Source organism: Notolepis coatsorum (assembly GCF_963971535.1).
Source record: "Notolepis coatsorum genome assembly, chromosome: 5".
In the NCBI taxonomy this organism is placed as follows: domain Eukaryota; kingdom Metazoa; phylum Chordata; class Actinopteri; order Aulopiformes; family Paralepididae; genus Notolepis; species Notolepis coatsorum.
In genome coordinates, this window is record NC_140169.1 from 93,061,139 (window position 1) to 93,082,665 (window position 21,527).

The 21,527-nt window shown below is 39.4% G+C and overlaps 1 protein-coding gene across 1 annotated transcript; it reads left to right on the forward strand.

Moving 5' to 3' along the window:
- Positions 1-3,683: 3,683 nt before the first annotated feature.
- Positions 3,684-19,998, forward strand: LOC311228276 (12-(S)-hydroxy-5,8,10,14-eicosatetraenoic acid receptor-like; the record flags this gene model as incomplete). The annotated part of the gene is made up of 4 exons (XM_084314184.1): positions 3,684-3,720; positions 7,506-7,689; positions 9,176-9,569; positions 19,510-19,998. Exons 2-4 carry the CDS (start codon positions 7,532-7,534, stop codon positions 19,996-19,998), a joined length of 1,041 nt encoding a protein of 346 aa, XP_084170310.1. The 5' UTR covers positions 3,684-3,720; positions 7,506-7,531.
- Between the last annotated feature and the right edge of the window lie 1,529 nt (positions 19,999-21,527).

Below are 21,527 nucleotides of genomic sequence, written 5' to 3' on the forward strand. Positions count from 1 at the left end.
GTTTGGAATCAGGGCTGGTGGTCTATCGCCCTGCTCTAAAAATAAACTCTAAACTCTAAGTTAGTGAGAGACAGTTGCATTTCCGAGCTGCTTCCACACGGAGGCAACTTCTCTTTTTTTTTTTTTTTGGAAGTACTTTTTCTGCGGATGGTTGTCAATAAATCTTCAATTAACACTTTGGGTGCCGGCCAAAAATCCGGAAAATGACTGTGGGTTGCCAGGATTCCTGGGCGATTCTAGCATATCTCATGATCTTAGCGGAGCTATTTCTATATTTTATATTATAACTATGGGGAAATGGTTGGGCTCATTTGAAGACGACAAGTTGATGTACACAATGCAAAAAACCGTTTGTTTCTGCATGTCTTCGTTCGTTCACAATTACAAGTTAAAAAACGTCAACAAAAGATAAAAATACAGGTAAATTCTTTAGAACAGGAGTTACAGGCACTTTTATGAACGGTGTGCCGGCGGGGTGATAATAGGTACTGAACGTGTTATAAAGCAATTTAGACTGGGATGGATGGATGGATGGTTTGATTGATTGATTGTTTGACAGATTGTTTTATTGGTTTGATTGATAGAATGTTTTATTGTTTTGTTGATCGTTTGATTCATAGATTGATTTGTTTGATTGATTGATTAATTTGTTGGTCGTTTGATTGATAGAATGTTTGATTGTTTTGTTGGTCGTTTGATTCATAGATTGATTTGTTTGATTGATTGATTGATTTGTTGGTTGTTTGATTGATAGAATGTTTGATTGTTTTGTTGGTCGTTTGCTTGATAGAATGTTTGATTGTTTTGTTGATCGTTTGATTCATAGATTGATTTGTTTGATTGATTGATTACTTTGTTGGTCGTTTGATTGATAGAATGTTTGATTGTTTTGTTGGTCGTTTGATTCATAGATTGATTTGTTTGATTGATTGATTAATTTGTTGGTCGTTTGATTGATAGAATGTTTGATTGTTTTGTTGGTCGTTTGATTCATAGATTGTTTGATTGATTGATTGATTGGTTTGATTGATTGATTGTTTTGTTGGTCGTTTGCTTGATAGAATGTTTGATTGTTTTGTTGATCGTTTGATTCATAGATTGATTTGTTTGATTGATTGATTAATTTGTTGGTCGTTTGATTGATAGAATGTTTGATTGTTTTGTTGGTCGTTTGATTCATAGATTGATTTGTTTGATTGATTGATTGATTTGTTGGTCGTTTGATTGATAGAATGTTTGATTGTTTTGTTGGTCGTTTGATTCATAGATTGTTTGATTGATTGATTGATTGGTTTGATTGATTGATTGTTTTGTTGGTCATTTGCTTGATAGAATGTTTGATTGTTTTGTTGATCGTTTGATTCATAGATTGATTTGTTTGATTGATTGATTGATTTGTTGGTCGTTTGATTGATAGAATGTTTGATTGTTTTGTTGGTCGTTTGATTCATAGATTGTTTGATTGATTGATTGATTGGTTTGATTGATTGATTGTTTTGTTGGTCGTTTGCTTGATAGAATGTTTGATTGTTTTGTTGATCGTTTGATTCATAGATTGATTTGTTTGATTGATTGATTAATTTGTTGGTCGTTTGATTGATAGAATGTTTGATTGTTTTGTTGGTCATTTGATTCATAGATTGATTTGTTTGATTGATTTGTTGGTCGTTTGATTGATAGAATGTTTGATTGTTTTATTGATTGTTTGATTCATAGATTGTTTGATTGATTGATTGATTGACAGTCCGACTGACTGACAAACTTGAAATGCAGTAATACTATTATATCGATCAGGTGGGAATATATTGTATTGATCAGGTTAGTAGATATTGTACCGATCAGGTATTATAGATCATGTGCATGCAATAAACTAAACAAAAAAACATTTTGACTGTTTCTCATTCATGTACTGTGCATAATCTGCTCCTGTGTTGTAGACACTGTGTTGCTCTGTACCTAAAAGTACTAAAAATCAAAAAGAAATACCAAACACTAACAAACATTCAGCACATATCCGGGGCTAGGAGAAAAACATCCGGGGCTCAAGCCCCGGAAGCCCAGGGCTAACAACGCCACTGAGGAACACACCAACATTATGGGAAATGTGCTTATCGTCTTCTCCAGAGTCAGACAAGAAGATGGATATCAATTTCCTCTCTGTGTTCCTAGCTTACTACAAATTAATGGAAGCAGATACGGACCAGCTCTGAAAACACCTCTCTCTGAGTTTTAAGCTAGTAGTCCAGATCCACTTCCATTCCTTTGTGCTAAGCAGCCAGATAGCTTTCTACTGAATGCACAGAATGGAAATTGGTGTCTGACTCTGGAGAAGACGTAAGCACATTTCCCATAATGTTGACATGCCGCTTTAAAGTAAATCCATCAAAGCTCTAATGGAGGGCTTTGTGGGTTCATCATTTATGGGTTCATATACGCCTCCATTCTTAAAGGAACAGTTCATTTGGTCACAAACTGGGAGTCACTTCAATCCATCTAAAAAGCACAAGTGTTTTTTGAGATATTGGAGGTAGAAATGGTTGGCTTTTATTTGTAATGCTAGTGGAAGGGCATGCTAGCATGTCTCCAAACATAGTTTCGTACAGTCAACAATGTTGTTAAAATGGTTTGGAAGGCGCTTGTGATTTTCCATAGACTTAATAATAATGAATGGGGGTGAAATAGTTCCCAATAGTTCCTTTCCCCAGGAAAGAGGGAAAATATGTTGCATGCTGTCGCTGGTTCAAATCCTCAGATCAGCAGGGAAATGTGACACTCTCCCCTCGTTCAACAACTACTGTTGAACTGCCCTTGAGCAAGGCACCTAACCTCCAACTGCTCCAGTGGAACTGCTCAGTCGCCTGTGGTTGTACTGAACAGCTCCTAGTGGTCAACAGTGTCAGACTGTGGTTGTACTGGACAGCTCCTAGTGGTCAACAGTGTCAGACTGTGGTTGTACTGGACAGCTCCTAGTGGTCAACAGTGTCAGACTGTGGTTATACTGGGCAGCTCCTAGTGGTCAACAATGTCAGACTGTGGTTGTACTGGGCAGCGCCTAGTGGTCAACAGTGTCAGACTGTGGTTGTACTGGGCAGCTCCTAGTGGTCAACAGTGTCAGACTGTGGTTATACTGGGCAGCTCCCAGGTGTGAATGTGTGTAACTGTGATGAATGTGTGTAAGTGTGAAGCAGGGTGATGAAAGAGCATCCCAGAGCTCAGCCAATCTACTCTGGGAAACAAAGAGTTAACAAACAGACATGTTCAGACGCAAACGGTTTCATTTGGGCCTCTCGACAGGTAATTCCCGGTGGAAATCACCATGACACATTTTGTTAAGTTTCACAGTTAAGTTGAGGGCTCGCAGAGTCAAGCCTCCGTTTAGATGGAGGGATGAGACAAAACAATGTTCATGCTGCTTACTGGCTCAGAGAGAGACAAGATGAGCCCATCTTCTTAGACCACACCTCCGGACAGTATAACACACACGCCGCCCCTCTGAGACACACCGGGGGTGAACTTCGGACAGAGAGAGCGTCTTTCTTCCTCTCTCGTATGTACCACATATTTCCTGTGTGTAGTAACAAGAGAAGTAGCAAAGTGTAGTGAGAGCGTGCGTGCGTGGAGTTACACAGCCGGCATCAGCGTCTCAGAGCAGGGCTGTTGAATTTGACGCGTCTCAGTGAGGAGGGTGGTCGGAGTCGGGAGGGAGCGAGGACTAGCCGGGTGAGTGGAGGATCACAACCGCCCCTCGGGGGAAATATTTTGGCTTTGTCGGTGCCTGTCTCTGGAGTAGCCTTTTCCACACACCGTCTGTGGTACCCCTGCTACTAATACCACAGCTGCAGGTAGAACTGTGTCACTGCTGTTGCTACTGCTACTAATACCACAGCTGCAGGTAGAACTTTGTCACTGCTGTTGCTACTGCTACTAATACCACAGCTGCAGGTAGAACTGTGTCACTGCTGTTACTACTGCTACTAATACCACAGCTGCAGGTAGAACTGTGTCACTGCTGTTACTACTGTTACTAATACCACAGCTGCAGGTAGAACTGTGTCACTGCTGTTACTACTGCTACTAATACCACAGCTGCAGGTAGAACTGTGTCGCTGCTGTTACTACTGTTACTAATACCACAGCTGCAGGTAGAACTGTGTCACTGCTGTTACTACTGCTACTAATACCACAGCTGCAGGTAGAACTGTGTCACTGCTGTTACTACTGCTACTAATACCACAGCTGCAGGTAGAACTGTGTCACTGCTGTTGCTACTGTTACTAATACCACAGCTGCAGGTAGAACTGTGTCACTGCTGTTGCTACTGTTACTAATACCACAGCTGCAGGTAGAACTGTGTCACTGCTGTTGCTACTGTTACTAATACCATGCTGCAGGTAGAACTGTGTCACTGCTGTTACTACTGCTACTAATACCACAGCTGCAGGTAGAACTGTGTCACTGCTGTTGCTACTGTTACTAATACCACAGCTGCAGGTAGAACTGTGTCACTGCTGTTGCTACTGTTACTAATACCACAGCAGGTTGTACCAATATTGAAAAAAAAATTGGAGTAATGTTAGACAGTAAATTCTGTTGGAAATCTCATATAAGATATGTTATGATATGTCCTGATTGTGATTATGTGGTATGTATGTGATTTATGATTATGTGTGCCTGCCATATGTGTGTCTGCCTAATGCTATACGGTGCTTATACATGTATGGGCTTTGATTTGTCCCTGTTTTTATAGATGCATGAATGCCTAGTGAGTGAATGTACAGAATATGTTTTAAACTGTTTTTATATTAGCTTTAATGTCCTTCTATTTTTCTGTTTCTTTTCTGGCTTAAACATCTAGCCCAGGGACTACAACTGAAAACTAGCAACCCTGCTAATGTTGGCATATTTAAAAATTTTTTTTTTTATTCATTTATAAATGTATAACTGTTTATTGATATGCACTGTCCCTGATCAAATAAACTGAGTAAACTAAACTAAACTCCTGGGTAACATAAAAAAAAGTATTTATAGAGAGGGAAAAGGGATATCATTTGAGAGGTAAATGCAACTTTGATAAGCGTTGTGCTCGCACCAATCTCAGGAGCAGGTGCATATCAACCTATGGAATAACTGTGTGGAATGGGCTAGAACAGGGGTAGGCAACCCTAGGTATGCGTGCCTGCATAGGCACGCAGGGGCATTTTCATAGGCACAGGGGGCAGCATTAAAAAAAAATAAAAAAATTATATATATATATTTCTTTGCTTTGAAATAATAGTGAAATATTTTGCACTGTTGTCGCATTTATCTTGTTGAAATCCTCCCACAGGTTCTTTTTACTACCACATATTTAATTGAGACCCTTTATTTGTTTATTATTTCAATCTAGCTGGAAATACATTGCTACATCATTCAGTAACATTTGCAGAGCCTTATAACAAAAACATTATTACGGTCACCATTGTGACCAGTGGGATTAATCAACAAATTGTATTATTTATTTTTCTATTTAATTGAACATTGCACATTTTTGAAGCAATTTTTTTTACTCAAAATGTGAGTATTACCAAGTCAACTTGTGTTGAATGAATGAAAAGTTTATTTCTTGGACATGTTATTCTTCTTATTTCTTCAAACAACTCAGTGTCTTGATCCGTAAGACCAAACAATCATAACAACAAATAAAAAAAACACTTAAGGTAAAAACATTTTAAAAAATAACAAAGAAAAAACAGGAATTATAAACAAAAGAGCATTGTGTTTGGTTAGCAGACATGTCCAAAAAAAGGAGTAGAGGGAAGCTTAGCTTATTGATCCCTACCCCCTTACATTTGTATTTGTTCTTCCATTAATATTACTAGAATTTACATAATTTAGTATATTACAATATAGTATATTATTTTTACTTATATTAAAAGTTTACAATAAAAACATGATTCACTTGACTGCAGTGAATATAGTACATCACTACATACACAATATAACATAATTTTGTTTATCCTCACTACTCATTTCTGTATTTTTCTAATGTGTATTTTTTTAGCTGCTTTTTAAATTGTGCCACATGTTTACTCAGTTTGATGTATTCGGGTAAATTATTCCACAACTTCACTCCACACACCGATATGCACATGCTTTTCAGCGTGGTGTGTACCATTGGTTGTTTGAGATTCCCTCTCCCTCTTAAATTATATTCACCTTCCCTGTCTCTGAACCATTTTTGAATGTTGCCTGGGATTGTTAAAACAATGACAATAAACATAGTTTTATTAGGTTGAAATAATGTGGTTGTGTACTTATTTTTCTGTTAACTTATTATGGATTGAAAACTGAAAACCTTAATGCATAGTAACTGAACTCAATATTTTTAAGTTCTGGTAACTTATTATTATTTATTTTTTTACAGTGTAGTCTTGCGATCAATCAAAACTTATTTACACGATATACCTCACATTCACCCTCCATTCATATCCTGGTGTTCTCCTGGTGTTCTCCATTAGGCCTGTAGGTGGAGCTATGACAGCACACGTACAGTACACACACCGATGGTGTGTGATGTGTCCAAAAATGAATGGGCAAATGTGAGTGAAATGGTCGCACTGTATGCAGCTGTTTGTCTGCATTGCATTCCCCCCCCCCCCCCCCCAACTCAGATTTAAGGTTGATACAACCATCATAATAATATTGTTAATAATAACAATAACAATAATGATGAAATAATGTACAAATTATCATTAAAAATACCTGATTATGAAAAAAAAAATTACAATGCATGGAATATTGTTGAGGCACACTAGTTACAACTATATTTCAAACAGGCACTCCATGTCTGGGCTAGAAGATCAAATGAAGGAAAGTAGAAATATTACTCTATTTAAAAAAAATTATAAAAAAAATGATATTTGCAAATTACCCAAAAGAGGAAAGGGGAGGTGACTATTGTCAATCTTCTGGATTCTAAGCCGTTTTCTTTTCTTTTTCTTTCTTCTATTTCATGTTGTTTTCAATGTTAAGAATGAAGAATTATTGGCAATGTGGATATCCTCCATTATATAATTTAAGTATTAATTAATGTTCCCACTTGGAAGTGGCGGATAGGGGTAGGGCATGATAAGCATAGGCTTCTTCCTACTCCTTTTCTAACAGTGATATTTGGATGTCCGATATTATATATATCAAATGTAATATCGGAAACGGAAATGATCGGTATCGTCTTTTTTTTTTTTTTTTTTTAATTACATTTATTTAACCTTTATTTACCCATTTATTTTCCACGACAAGAGATATGTAATGTTAATTACCTGAAATTATTCCGCTTTTTTGGGGGGGAAACCCTGCATCGGTTGATATCGGAAATTAAGAGTTGGACAATATCGGTATATCGGATATCAGTCAAAAAGCCAATATCGAACATCCCTATATATTTTTTCATTGTTTGTCTTTTTTATTCTTTTTATAAAAAATGTCAATCATGTTCGGAATAAAGATTCATTAATTCATTCATTCAGGTTGTACCAACAACTAGTCCATCGCCATGGCCTCAACCATGGCATCAACCAACATAACCAACATAACCGACGACTGCGAGACAGGCAACCCCGCCATCTACAAGTGGCTGTCATGGGTGTTGATGGGACAGTTCACCCTGGCCCTTCCTCTCAACCTCTCCGTCCTCTACATCTTCCTCTTCAGGTTTGGGGACATGACACTGTGTGTCCATATGTGCACACACACACATTATGGCAAAAATCATAATCACAATTATTTTAGTCAGTATTGAGATCACAATTATTTAACACGATTGCTGAAACATCATGAATTGAACTTTAAAACCTTGTGTCAAACAGTGGATTTCCTTCAACTTTAAATATAATTAAACCGAAAAAACTGTGCATCCAACCAAACTAACACATCCAACTGTGTATTATTGGAATGATTGAGAGAAGTTGCCTCATGTGGAAGCAGCTTGAAGTGCATCCAACCAACTAACACATCCAACTGTGTATTATTGGAATGATTGATTGAAAATTTTATTACCAGATGCAGAATGGGTACAATACAGTACGGCTCAATACACACAATTGTTAAGGGAATGCAGACCTACTTTCCATAGAACTTCATTCTTAGATGCTTCTATATAAAGTAGGTCAAACAAATTAAAACGTTTTCTTTGCCCTATAGGAAAAAAACGCTTTCTTCGCCCTATTTTCTTATTTATTTCTTTTAGCCTAAAATTAACCAGTTGGAAACCAGGGGTACAGTAATAAAATTAGCAATCAACCAATCAATCAATTCAATAGACCATGCTCACTTAAAACAGCGCTGCTTCTCTCTCAGTCTGACTCCCCCGCTGTTGCAGACAGGAGTGTGTGTGTGTGTGTGTGTGTGTGTGTGTGTGCGTGTGTGTGTGTGTGTGTGTCACAGTGTGTGTGCGTGCGTGTGTGTGTGTATGTGTGTGTGTGTGTGTGTGTGTGTGTGTGTGTATGTGTGTGTGTGTGTTTGTGGGTACGCCAGCGTCGGACAGTGTGAGAGAGAACGCTGCAGTCAGTAGAAAGTAGGAAGGAAGAAATTTAAATCAATCAATTAATCAATCAATCAATCCGCGATTTTTCTTTTGTTCTAGATTGACTCAAGACCCATCAATTACATCATCCAACATTGTTTAAAGGACTAACACATTCCCCTTGACAGAATCGCTTCATATTTAGTCGTTATGGTGCTTTCAACATAACCATTTGTTGTCCGCAATCTTGTTTTCTCCCGGAGTGAGCCGGGGAGTGATATGTGATTCGGTTGTGGGCGGGTCCTGAGCCCAGGACCGTGGATTGTTGCCAATAAAGACGTGTAAATGGCCAATCAGAATCGAGAAATTTGCATGCCGTTGTATAACATGGGATATTAACTTAACTCATTCATCACACACTCATCTCCTTCACAATATGACGCTGAATGTTGTTCCTGCACTGTACTGGATTTATGTAGGTAAAAAACACAAGTAATCTGTATATTTTCATTGCAGACTAAACATGAACGATAAATTTTTTGTGTAGACACCAATGAAATTATGAAAAGATGCAACTTATTATTAAGAATCCAAATGTTTGTTAAAACCCAGTCTGAATCTCCCTCTCTCCACAGTGAAATAAATAAACTGATCGCAAAAAAACACTCTTTTCAGATTCAAATTCTGGAAAACCAACAGCGTGTTCCTCTTTAACATCGTGGTGGCTGACTTCCTGCTGGTGATCTGCCTTCCGGCCAGGGCTTACTACTTCTACCATGGCCTGCGACGCAGCAGCAACGATATAATTTGCAAAGCCATGCTCTTCATGCTCTTCCTCAACCGGGGGGCCAGCATCGCCTTCCTCACCACCCTCTGTGTCGACCGCTACTTCAACGTGGTCCACCTCGGTAAGAAGAACTTCGTCAAGGCCCTGAAGAAGTCTCCTCTAATCTCCATCCTGATCTGGCTGCTGCTGCTGCCGCTCACCATCCCCACCATGGTCACCACCTTCGAGTGCTGCAACAGCTTTGGCCGCGAGGACGGCAACGTGACAGACATCTTCAGAGAGGTACTGCTGGGTTTGGTTTTTGGTAACATGGCTCAGTTTGGTGTAGTTGGACAAACAATACCTCGGATCAAGGGCGAAATTTTTTTTTCAATGGTGGAGGGGACACATTTGGGGGCGTGGTCACGGTGGCGTCGTTTCAGTAAAAGCCAAGGTATGGCAAGGAGGGAGGGTGGCTGTTGCGGCCGGTGCTATGCATTGTTGTAAGGTCGCGGGGGTGGTGGGTGAAGGGGGGCCCTCTCCCCCCCCCCCCCCCCTTCATAGATTTATTTTTTATCAGTTGTGCAATAGTCCATTTTGGTGAGTTGTTTCTACACAATTCACTTATGACAAGTCATAACACCGCGCGAGTCTCGGAACGTGCATACTACGTTGTGTGTGTGAGAGAGAGAGAGAGAGAGAGAGAGAGAGAGAGATCGCGCTATTTATCATCTACAAAGCAGGCATGGCCAGCACCCTCATTTCACTGTCTGTATGCGCCCCCAGACATCATATTTGAAGACCCTGATCAGATTGACCATTTACATTGGCTGCGACGATACATTGGCCTGAGCTATTGTTATGCAAAGACAGGTAGCCAGGTGCGTACTTGGCGGCTTGGTTGTTTATGCTGAGACAAAGAGCAGCCACCTCTGTCTGGCAGCGCGCGTCACAAATGACACGCAAATTACATGATTTTGTCACAAGCCAATGCTCATCCCTCGCCAAGTACTCACCTGGCTACTCCAAGTACTCACCTGGTCTTTGCATAACAATATAGCTCAGAGTCGTCAGAGACCTGAGCTCAGAGAGGGAACAAGCAGCCGTTTTCCGTATGGTCCTAGTGCCGCGTCGCGTCTCCGTTTATTATCGTGTAACATTGTTTTGGACGGTAAAAAAGTGCGGGGGACAATAACTGCCTTCTGAAAACATGCAGGGGACATGTCCCCCGTGTCCCCCCCCATAATTACGCCCCTGCCTCGGATGAAGAACCGGTTTTCAGAGGAACAATGGTCCTCATTCTGCTGTGGTAAATGTCTTGGTAGAAATGTCGTACCAACAGATTTACAAAAATCCTCCTCCGGATTCCTGAACGCATGAAACGGTCTACGTATTCCCACGAATATACGTTGTTCATTCTTAAACTCAAATGCGCATTCTCGTTGATTGCATTTGCATACAAACACGTCCCGCAAGGTTCGGCATTGCCATTCACCATGTTCACCATGCTGATCCATTCAACAGGTAGTGCGGAACCGATTTGTGACTGATCACAATTCGATTAGATTAAAATTAGTGCCGTCAGGCAATTAAAAAAAGTTATCTAATTAATTACAGGATTTGTAATTAATTAATGTAATTAATCGCATTTTAATCGCATAACCATTTTATGCCTGATATTCTATATTCTATAATCATATTTCAAATTGCATGTGTCCGGATGGCAGAATTCACTACTGTATCTACAAAACCTTCTGTTTAATCATCTTCCATCTATTAATTTGCTTAGATTTTTTCAGGTCTGGTCAATTTGAGCAGTGGTATTCACAGTCAAAGATAAAAAAAAATGTAATTGATATTCTCATTTGGTTCATTACAATTTACTCAGGCCTAGTAACAGACACAGTATTTCTGACACTGAATACATTCCCTGAGATCCATAGATGTCCCTAGAATCAGATACCAAGAACATGCAAATGGACCATATAAAAAAAAGTCTGTAAATGTGTATTCTACGTTCTTATTGAATGAATGAGATAATCTAATTCATTAATCTAATTAACGCGATAAACTGACAGCCCTAGAGTCATTCCACCAATCCAGTCCGATTTGGACTTTGGGATTTTTTTTCTTTTTACCAAGAGGTATTACTTTTCTGAACACCCCTCAAGATGAATGACATATTTAACTTCCAGACAAATATATTTTCCCATCTCAGGCATTTGGTCATTATTGTATGATATGGACACCATTATTCTTCAACCCCGTTATGGACACTCTGGAAGCTCTCTGAATAAGATTAAAACATGTATTTGTGCTAAAGTCAACATTTCTATAATAATTAGATGTCCTTCACACCATTTCTATAATTGCTCGTCTAAAAATTACGTAAAATCCTACACTTTTGCTATTCTGAACCCTGAAATTTGCCTTTTTTTGACAGCGGCTGCAAGCTTTTTCATCAGAAATGTGATTTGACCTTGATATTCTTATGTTTGCTCTAAACGTTTCAGACAAAATTATTCAAAAGTTGAATTTGTTTTTCATAAAATAATTAATAAACATGTAGCTGTAACAGGGTTGAGTCTAGGGTAACATGTGAGCACACACACACAGCAACATGCACATTACAATTAATATGTATGTGGCATAAGTATGTTGAAAAAGCTCAATAATTAATTTAACTATTATTGTACAGTATAACTTCAAAATCAGTGTTAAAATCACAACCCCGTTACAATATCACAACCCTGTTACATTCAACCACGTAACGGGGTTGAGTGTAACAGGGTTGTGGTTTTTTGCACAAAATGGTTGCTACTCCACATGTGGTGAATACCAGGAGAGCACATGGCATGCATGATATTAAGAAAGCATCTACATTTTTTTAATAACAAAGATCATATTCACAAGTAATAGTTTGCTATATTTTTTTCAAGTAACGGTGTTGAGTAATTATGCTTGACTACCATAATATTACATGATAAATGACTGAAAACATAGTACAATGAGGTAGCTACTTGCCTGTTCCTGATGTTGTGTTTTCCAAAAGACTTCAAAGTTGTCACTTCCTGTTTCACATGCTTCTATGGATTGAACCATTATTTTTGTGGGGGGGAGAATGCTCAGTGTAACGGGGTTGAGGGTTACTGAGGGACAGACTGAATAATGTTATTTTAATGAATAATTATTCATTTATTTTGAAATAATTCATTACCAGCATTAACAGCACAGATGGATGTGTATGTTCATGGAAAAAAGTATGGACTTTTTACAAATTTTCTTGGTCATATCCCAAATACATTTTCATGAAATGCCACGAGGGACATGTCAAAATACATGGTGTCAACTGAAATAACAACATAATGCATAATAAAAAAATTACATTCATGCAATGTTTTTACACTTTATTAAAGAGGACATTGCAACTGAAATAAATAACATTTCAAAGCACATTTTGGTAACTGATTAGATAAAAGACAAGATTAAAAACATCAGAGGGACTCAAATCAGGGGAGTCATTCCACCAATCCGGTCTGATTTGAGTCCCTCTGATGTTTTTAAGTGTCTCTATGGCATATTAATACAGTATAGTCCACTACTATACAGTAGCTATATCCACGGGCGATCGGTTTAGTTCTTATTAATTTAGTTTGTAGTGTGTGTGTGTGTGTGTAATAATAATAATAATAGCTTCATTTTATATAGCGCCTTTCAAAAGACCCAAGGTCGCTTTACATAGGGGGGGAAATAACAAAAGTAACAAACATAGTGGACAGACACAACATAAAGTAATGCTCACAATGCTTCATTGAGTCAGGACTATAAATGCAAAAACATAATTATTAATAATACAAATATTGTATTAATTATCATTCTAATTATTTAATTCCATGGATGTCTGTAGTATCGGCAATCCCCAATGACTTGTCCCAGAGAAAGCTGTTGAAACCACGGGTGCACACCGGTCTGTCCGACTTACGACTGCCTTTTCGAGTACTTAAATCCTACTAAGAATGTACAATACGAAGCCGTTCGAGAATGCCGAATAAGTACGTAGATCGGGTTACGAAGGAATCCCTTTTACGTACTGTATGTCCGTTCGAGAATGAGGACCAATGTTTTCAAACTATATTATCTAAAGATGGTAAGTTAGTGTTGTGTTCATTCATAGTTAGACAGTAGAGGGTGTGTACTTTATTGTCGAAAGATGGTAGTTAGAGTGTTGTGTTCACTCATAGTTAAAGATAGTAGAGGTTGTGTACTTTATTATCCAAATATGGTAAATTAAGTGTTTTTTCTATATATAGATTTTCTATATATAGATTTTCCCACAATTCCTAGAGAACAATCCCTTAGCTCCTCATAGAGTCTAGCAGACTAGCCACCTCTCTGGGACAGCGCGATGTAGGGGTGGGCAAAACTCACAAAATTGCTATTCGATAGTCACTGGGAACTATTCGACTACTATTCAAAGATCCTTTCACACAAATCTAAGTGATGAACTGCACTACTTGTGGTTGTTTTTAAGAGACGTTTTATACTCGTGCTACAAGTGTTTGGCCTGTGCTACAAAGCTATCAACCTCTGTGCTACAGTATGTGCAAAAACAGTTAACGTACAGCCCTGGTGGTGGTGGAGGTAGTAGTAGCCAGTGGTGCAGTGGCAAATTGACAGTAGGTCAAACGCTCCACGCGCGTGCGCGTGCGTGCGCGAGCATGCACAGTTTTTTTTGGCTGCTCTCGTCCTGCAGCTGGATACTATTGCCTCACAGCGCGGCCGTCAGCGTGCGGCCCAGAGAGCGCCGCTGGCTCTGCGGCTCTGCAGCTGCATGCTTCTCCGGGAGTCCGGTTGGATAATGCCATGTAAAAAGCGATTGCGCGTACTTCAGCCTCAGTGACCGAGGTATAACGCCGTTATACCGAGTTATACCAGCACTGCACCACTGGTAGTAGCAGTAGCAGTAGCAGTAGCAGTATCAGTAGTAGTAGCATCATCAATAGCAGTAGTAGTAGTATCAGTAGCAGTAGTAGTAGCATCAGTAGCAGTAGCAGTATCAATAGCAGTAGTAGCAGTAGCAGTATCAGTAGCAATAGTAGTATCAGTAGCAGTCAGGGTTAGAAATTAACAGGGGCTTGGGACAAAATGGACCAAATGCCCTCGAAAATCAGTTAAGGGGGGCAAAAAAAGCCCCCGACAGTTAACTAATTATATATATATGGAGACATTAACATTACGTTATCAAACATAGTCAGTGGTGCAGTCGTAATATGGGAACTGGTAACACGCCACGCCACGTGCACGCGCGCGGGTACGTGCATGCGCTCAGAACTGATTTATACACACACACACGCACACACACACACACACGCGCGCATATACGCAAGTGCAATCTTTCTATCATACAAGCTCTTCTTGCTCTCTATTTGTGTGAATGTGCGCGTGGAAAGCTGGCGCACAGCACAGACGCTTGATTCAATATCATAAGCAGGTAGACCCCATCACGAATTCCGAGCCACATTAGTATTCACCTCCACTGCCTGTGTCACACAGAATGAAGGGGGAGATGCATTCAGATAGCCAACACCCAGACACTTAGTCTACCTGCGCTTTTTGTTATGTAAAACAGTGGCCGGGTACTTAGTCACAACGAATGGATACAGCGCATTTTTGTGTGCGCGTACACGCGAGTACACATCCGTGCGCGATCGCGCGTACTTCTGCCTCAGTGATCTGGTAACACGGCGTGTAACCGGGTGTGACCACGACTGCACCACTGAACATAGTATACAAACTAACTGCGCTCCAATATATGCCAATAATGTTCAGTTTTGTGGTATATAATCCTGAGAAATAAGAAAAAATTCATACACAAGTCATTTGCTTGCAGGAAGCTAGAATCCGTTGGGTAGTGTAGTTTTTTGAAATTCCAACGCTCATTGAGAGCTCTGGATGTCCTCTTCTCATAATGACTACAATCGTCATCATTCAGCAACGGCCGCTAATAAAAAATGGCGGATCTCCGCGAAAAAAACAACACATTTCAAAAACTAAAATCTCACTAATAACACTTTAACCTATTGGTAAACACGGGTTCCGCACGGGTGTTAGAGGTTAACCGTTTGAGGTCATTAACTCAATCAGTGCCAAACCCGAGGATAGTCGGGTTATCTCGCCATGCGCTGAGATACCCCAACTGGGGATGTACGAATCAGGTGAAAAACTCACAAGCGAAAACAGGAAGAGAAAAACCGCAGAATGAATTGAAGTCTATGAGAAAACTGAGCTTTTCTTTTGTACACAGTTTACCAAAATCACTCCTAATCACTCATTTCTGAACGGATCATTATGAAGTTTGGACATAAGGCTTCAGGCTATGGATTTTAACAAGTTTTTCTACTACTCAAGTTCAGACCTATGTTACTCTATTTCATTAGCACTAGAAGTGATCTTTCTTTATTGTATCATACACTTCAAAATGTTATCTTTCAAAGGAGACCAGGCATATGCATGTGCTATAAGGATAAAGTATAGTATTTTGGTTTGCAAAAAAGGTATGCAGTCCTCAAAAACAAAAACGGCCAGTTTTCTGCCCGCATGTTAGGAGGTTAACTCATTCAGCGCCAGCCATTAGACGGGTCCCGTTGTAGCAATGCCACGCTTTAAAAGATAGGAGTGCGGCACCTTGTTTGTAGAGCTATAACTATATTCTATATTATAGCTATGGATACAATACTATGGCCCATTTGACATCAACTATCTATCATTCAATATGTGAAAAAATCGGGAATCGAACCCGGGTCGGCCGTGTCGCGGCTGAGCGCGCTATGTGGTTCGCCACTGGGGCGCCCCTGAATGGTCAAGTTTGATGTAATGCGAGGTACGGATGCAGAAGTGCCCGTTCACTTCAATGTTAATTTAAACTGTAGCTATAAAAACACCACTTCAAGAACCAAAATTGTCAAAACAACAGGCAGAATAACACTGTTGGAATTACAAGCTCACGATCACCTGACCTTTGAAATACATGGAAGTGAATTAGTCATCATGCTTATTGAAGTGTGTTCATACTAGCAATCGGAAACAAAGATGGCAGCAAGGTGAATAAGACAGATCAATGTTCCCTGAAAAAACATTCTCTTAAAAAAGGACAGGCATAAATTCAGTGATTCAATTGTTGCAGACAGACAACGTGTGTGTGTGTGTGTGTGTGTCTTGTCTCAGAGCAGTTGTCTGTCTGCAACAATTGATTTTTTTTTTTTTTAATATGGCGAATGTGCCCTGAAATACGTCATGGAACATTAACAGGAGACATGAAAAGAGAGCACAGCAAGCGAGAGGATTAAAAGAGGGGTGACTGAAATTAGGCAAATAGTTTGTTGTTTGCCTGTCTACATCTGAAAGCCAGCGCAGCAGTGGAAAGCATGTTCTCCGTTTGAATTGACAACCTGTTGAGTTCAACAGAGTCTAGTAGGCTGCTAACGTTAGTCATCAGTCACACTGTGGAGCCCTGAGAGTGATGAGTTCTGACCAGAGCAGCCGTCTTGTTTCACAGTGTTGTTGCAACTGAGAGATTCGCTGAATAAATAATGATTTTTGTGCATAGAACACTTTTATACTAGGTTTCACGCGTGCATTTCCTGGTTGATAAGATGATGACAGTGGCCTAGTACAGGAATGTGCAATAGACCACACAATGCAACGGCAACTCACACCGGTGCTGGAGAGCGGTGTAGTATTGCCCTCCGGTGTGCAAGATGTGTAACTTTATAGTGAATGTAATATGTCAATGGACAATGATGGAAATTAATTCAAATAAAATACTACTCATTGCCCGGTTAGAAAAATATTCGAGAATGCAGGTCCTTCGCCTGCTGTCAGCCTATGTGTGACGTTTCATCCAAATCGGCCCTGTAGTTTGCAAGATTACCTGCGGACAGATACTCACAGACAGACAGACTCACGTGACCAAACACATAATCTCTCCCCAGGGATACCGCCTACATTTCAACTAGTAAATCCATGCTGGAAACAAACTAAAACTAAATTGAATTGAAAACAAAAATTTATTTTTTTATCTTTTTTTTTATATACAAAACCCTGTTGCAGGCCTGTACTCTGTCTGTATGTCTGTCTGTCTGTCTGTCTGTCTGTCTGGATGTGTATCCATCTGTGCAGCCTCTAAACCAAACATGTCATCTCTTGTACATTACTTCATCTACATTAACATGTCATCTTGTGTACATTACTTCCTCATACATTAACATATTGTCTCTTGTACATTACTTCATCCACATTAACACATTCGGGGACATTCAATTTCAGCATCTAGCTATAGCACGGCCAGGTTTTCATTACATAGTTTCACTGTGCGTCACGTTGTTTGTAGAGCTAAATCTATATTTTATATTATAGCTATGGATACAATACCATGGTCATTTGACAGTAACTATCTTCCGTTCAAGATGCAAAAAAGAAATTTTTTTTTCATTAATACGTTCACGTGTTATTCCGTGGTGAATATGAGTATAATTTCGGAATGATCCGGGCTAATTCCTGGCTATAGGGAGAAACGTGAATTATACTAAATCCATTGGCGTTTCGTCCCTGTACACGCTACTATTTCCATAGCAAATGCATATGATAGATATTATGTTTCATCATGAATGCATGAAAGGGGGGGGGGGGGGGCGTTTCTGATTAATTGATTGCCAATAACGGCATTCGTTATTACCACAACACATGCCGATCAGGGGGATGGGTATGAAAAACATGCACGATCAAGCTGAAATTGACGTCAGATTGTCCTTAACTGTGGTCGGTGGTATTCCAAAAATATTATTCCATTTATTTGATCGCCATCTGGTACATCCTATGCCCTATCTGGTCCACGACATAACCCACCACAACATATGGATCGGGGGTCCCGAAGACGATTCAATGCGATCGAGTGAAGCCCTAGGTTTCCCATTACTAGAAAAGTCCGTCCGGAGACCTTTGAGTGTAGCACCCGGTCTGGAACAGGGTTTACTGCACTCTCGATACTGCCTACTAGCAGGATCTGGCCGGTACTGCACCTTCGGAGTCCCAGTATGCCTTTTAACGGCAACATACAGGTCCCTGACATTGAATAGGATATTAAAATCGGAAAAAAGGGAAAACGATCAAATAACGTATATGTTTTTGGCCGTTAACCGGTGGCGCCCAATAACGTATATATACGTGAATGGCCCCGAAAGTGTTAACATATTGTCTCTTGTATGGTACTTCATCTTACATTTCTGGCATTTGGCAAGATGCTCTCATCGCTCAAGTGATGGTTAAATCAATTAATAGATCAACAGTGCAAGCAGCCAAAGAACAAGGTGTGCAAGTGGCAAAACAACGATACTGATCAGAATGTGTCAAACATCCTTTACATAACATGAGGTTACTAACACACCACCACAAGGTACAACACAGCACTTCCTCGTAATGTGAAATTTAACCACATTCAAGCAGAAGTTATAAAACTTTGACCACATTAGCACGCATTCTGCAAACAGAAGGAATAGAGACCACACACACACACAGTCTCTCATTTATAGCGGTAAACTGGTAATAATTAACCCTTTCACTGCCGCACTACAGAAGGTTAACCCTTTACTATCACACTACCGACGGTTAACTGTAAAGTGTTAACCTTCTGTAGTGTGGTAGTGAAAGGGTTAACCTGCTGTTGTGTGGCAGTGAAAGGGTTTAACCTTCTGTGTATTGTCGCAGTGAAAGGGTTAACTGCTTGGTAGTGCGGCAGTGAAAGGGTTAACAGATGAACGCAGCTCTGATAAACCACATTCCCATTAGAGTACTGCTTTTAAAAGGAGAAGTCAGTAACTGGTCAATGACGGGTCAGGCTTTCCCTTCTAACAGACTTTTCCTTTAAGAACTTGTCAAAAATCGTACCTCTATCTAAAGCCATACAAGTAAACTAGCGATCACTACTGTCCCTGTCGTCTGCTGTCATCACCACCATTCCGGGTAGGAACAGATTTCACCCCGGAACAAAATTGGCACCGGCAGCAGGTAGGTTAGAGGTCAGGGGTCAGATGTCAAACATTTTGAGTGACCCTGGTTCATCCAACAACAGGGACATATTTGACGGGGATCAAACCTGTGACCTTCTGAACAGATCGGTCTTTCCTGGTTGAGCTTCATCTGTAATGATTTGCTTTATTTATTTATTTGTTTGTTTGTTTTCTGGCAGGTGGTCTTCTTCGGTCAGATCCTCATCCCCTTCACCATCCTGGTCTACTGCACCGTGCGCATCGTCAACCGGCTCCAGAAGAAGACCGTCGGGGACAAGACCAAGCTGCGGCGAGCCGTGTTCCTGGTGACATCGGTGGTCCTGGTGTTCTCCGTCTGCTTCCTCCCCTGCACCTTGGCCCGGGCCGTGCTGCTGATCGTGCGGCTGACCGGTCGACAGGAGGTGGAGACCATCGTGGTCCAGTTCTACGACAGCCTGATGGTCTTCTCCTTCCTGGACTCTGTCCTGGACCCTCTGCTGTATTGCTTCTGCTACTCAGGGTTCAAGGACGCCTACATGTCCACCTTCTGCCCCACTCAGCTCAGGAAGAGGCTGCTCAGTATTGACTTTGGCACCGAGGCCGGAACCACCAACAACTCCAGCTCGCTTGGTGAAACGAAAAAACGTCCAAATGAATACGTTAAAGCTGCAACTAAAGCTACCATGTAGTTTTGATAAGAAAAATATACCTCTATAATAACTACTTATAAATGCGTGAATATTGTATATAATCTTGACACAGATCCCTAGAAATAAATCACCCTTTGAAACAAAGTGAACCAACATTGCTCTTAGAGGATGCTTCTTTGTATAGTAAAAGTGGTGGGAGGGTGATAGTAGCAGCACAGCCAGACAGATAATTTCTAGTTTCAAACAGTGCTGTAGGGATCCAGCTTTTCTCTTGTGACACTTTATGATTTAAATACTTAAGATACAGTATAACATACTTTATTTAATGGTTAGTTTCCCCCCAAAAAACTATCCATTGCAGCTTTAATTACTCTTAAAAAAAAAGCTGTGTTGATTGTGTCCAACACATGGAAGTGTTCAGACAGCATGTGTTAAAACCAGGTTCATTCACGTTTTAAATGACATATTATGTGTCTTTTAAGACTATGATGCATCTTTTAAAGGAGACATATTATGTATCTTTTAAACAGGACATATTATGTATATTTCAAAGGGGACACATGTATATTTTAAAGAGGACATATTATGTATCTTTTAAAGGGAATATATTATGTATATTTCAAAGGGGACACATGTATATTTTAAAGAGGACATATTATGTATCTTTTAAAGGGAATATATTATGTATATTTTAAAGAGGACATATGTATATTTTAAAGAGGGCATAATTTATGTATCTTTTAAAGGGAATATATTATGTATATTTTAAAGGGGACATATTATGTATATTTTAAATCTTTTAAAGAGGACATATTATGTATCTTTTAAAGGGGACATATGTATCTTTTAAAGGGAATATATTATGTATATTTTAAAGAGGACATATTATGTATCTTAAATGGGACATATTATGTATATTTTAAAGGGGACATATTATGTATATTTTAAAGAGGACATATTATGTATATTTTAAAGGGGACATATTATGTATATTTTAAAGGGGACATATTATGTATATTTTAAAGGGGACATATGTATCTTTTAAAGGGAATATATGATGTATATTTGAAAGAGGACATATGTATATTTTAAAGAGGACATATGTATATTTGAAAGGGGACATATTATGTATATTTTAAAGAGGAAAAATTATGAATCTTTTAAAGAGGACATATGGTGTATCTTTTAAAGGAGACATATTATGTACAGTATCTTTTAAATGGGACATATGTATATTTTAAAGGGGACACGTGTATATCTTAGAGGACATATTATGTATATTTTAAAGAAGACATTATGTATGTTGTATAGAGGACATGTTATGTATCTTTTAAATGGGACTATGTATCTTTTAAATGGGACTATGTTATCTTTTAAATGGGACATATTATGTATCTTTTAAAGAGGACACCTGGTCAACATGTGGGTATTCATGCCTACAGACCGTGCCACACATTCTTATCCTAAATCATTCATGAAGATTACTAACTATGTTGTGTTGTCCAGTTATCAGTTAACCTGTGAAGCCTGGACATGAAAAAACTAAAAAAGTGATACAAAAAGTTAAA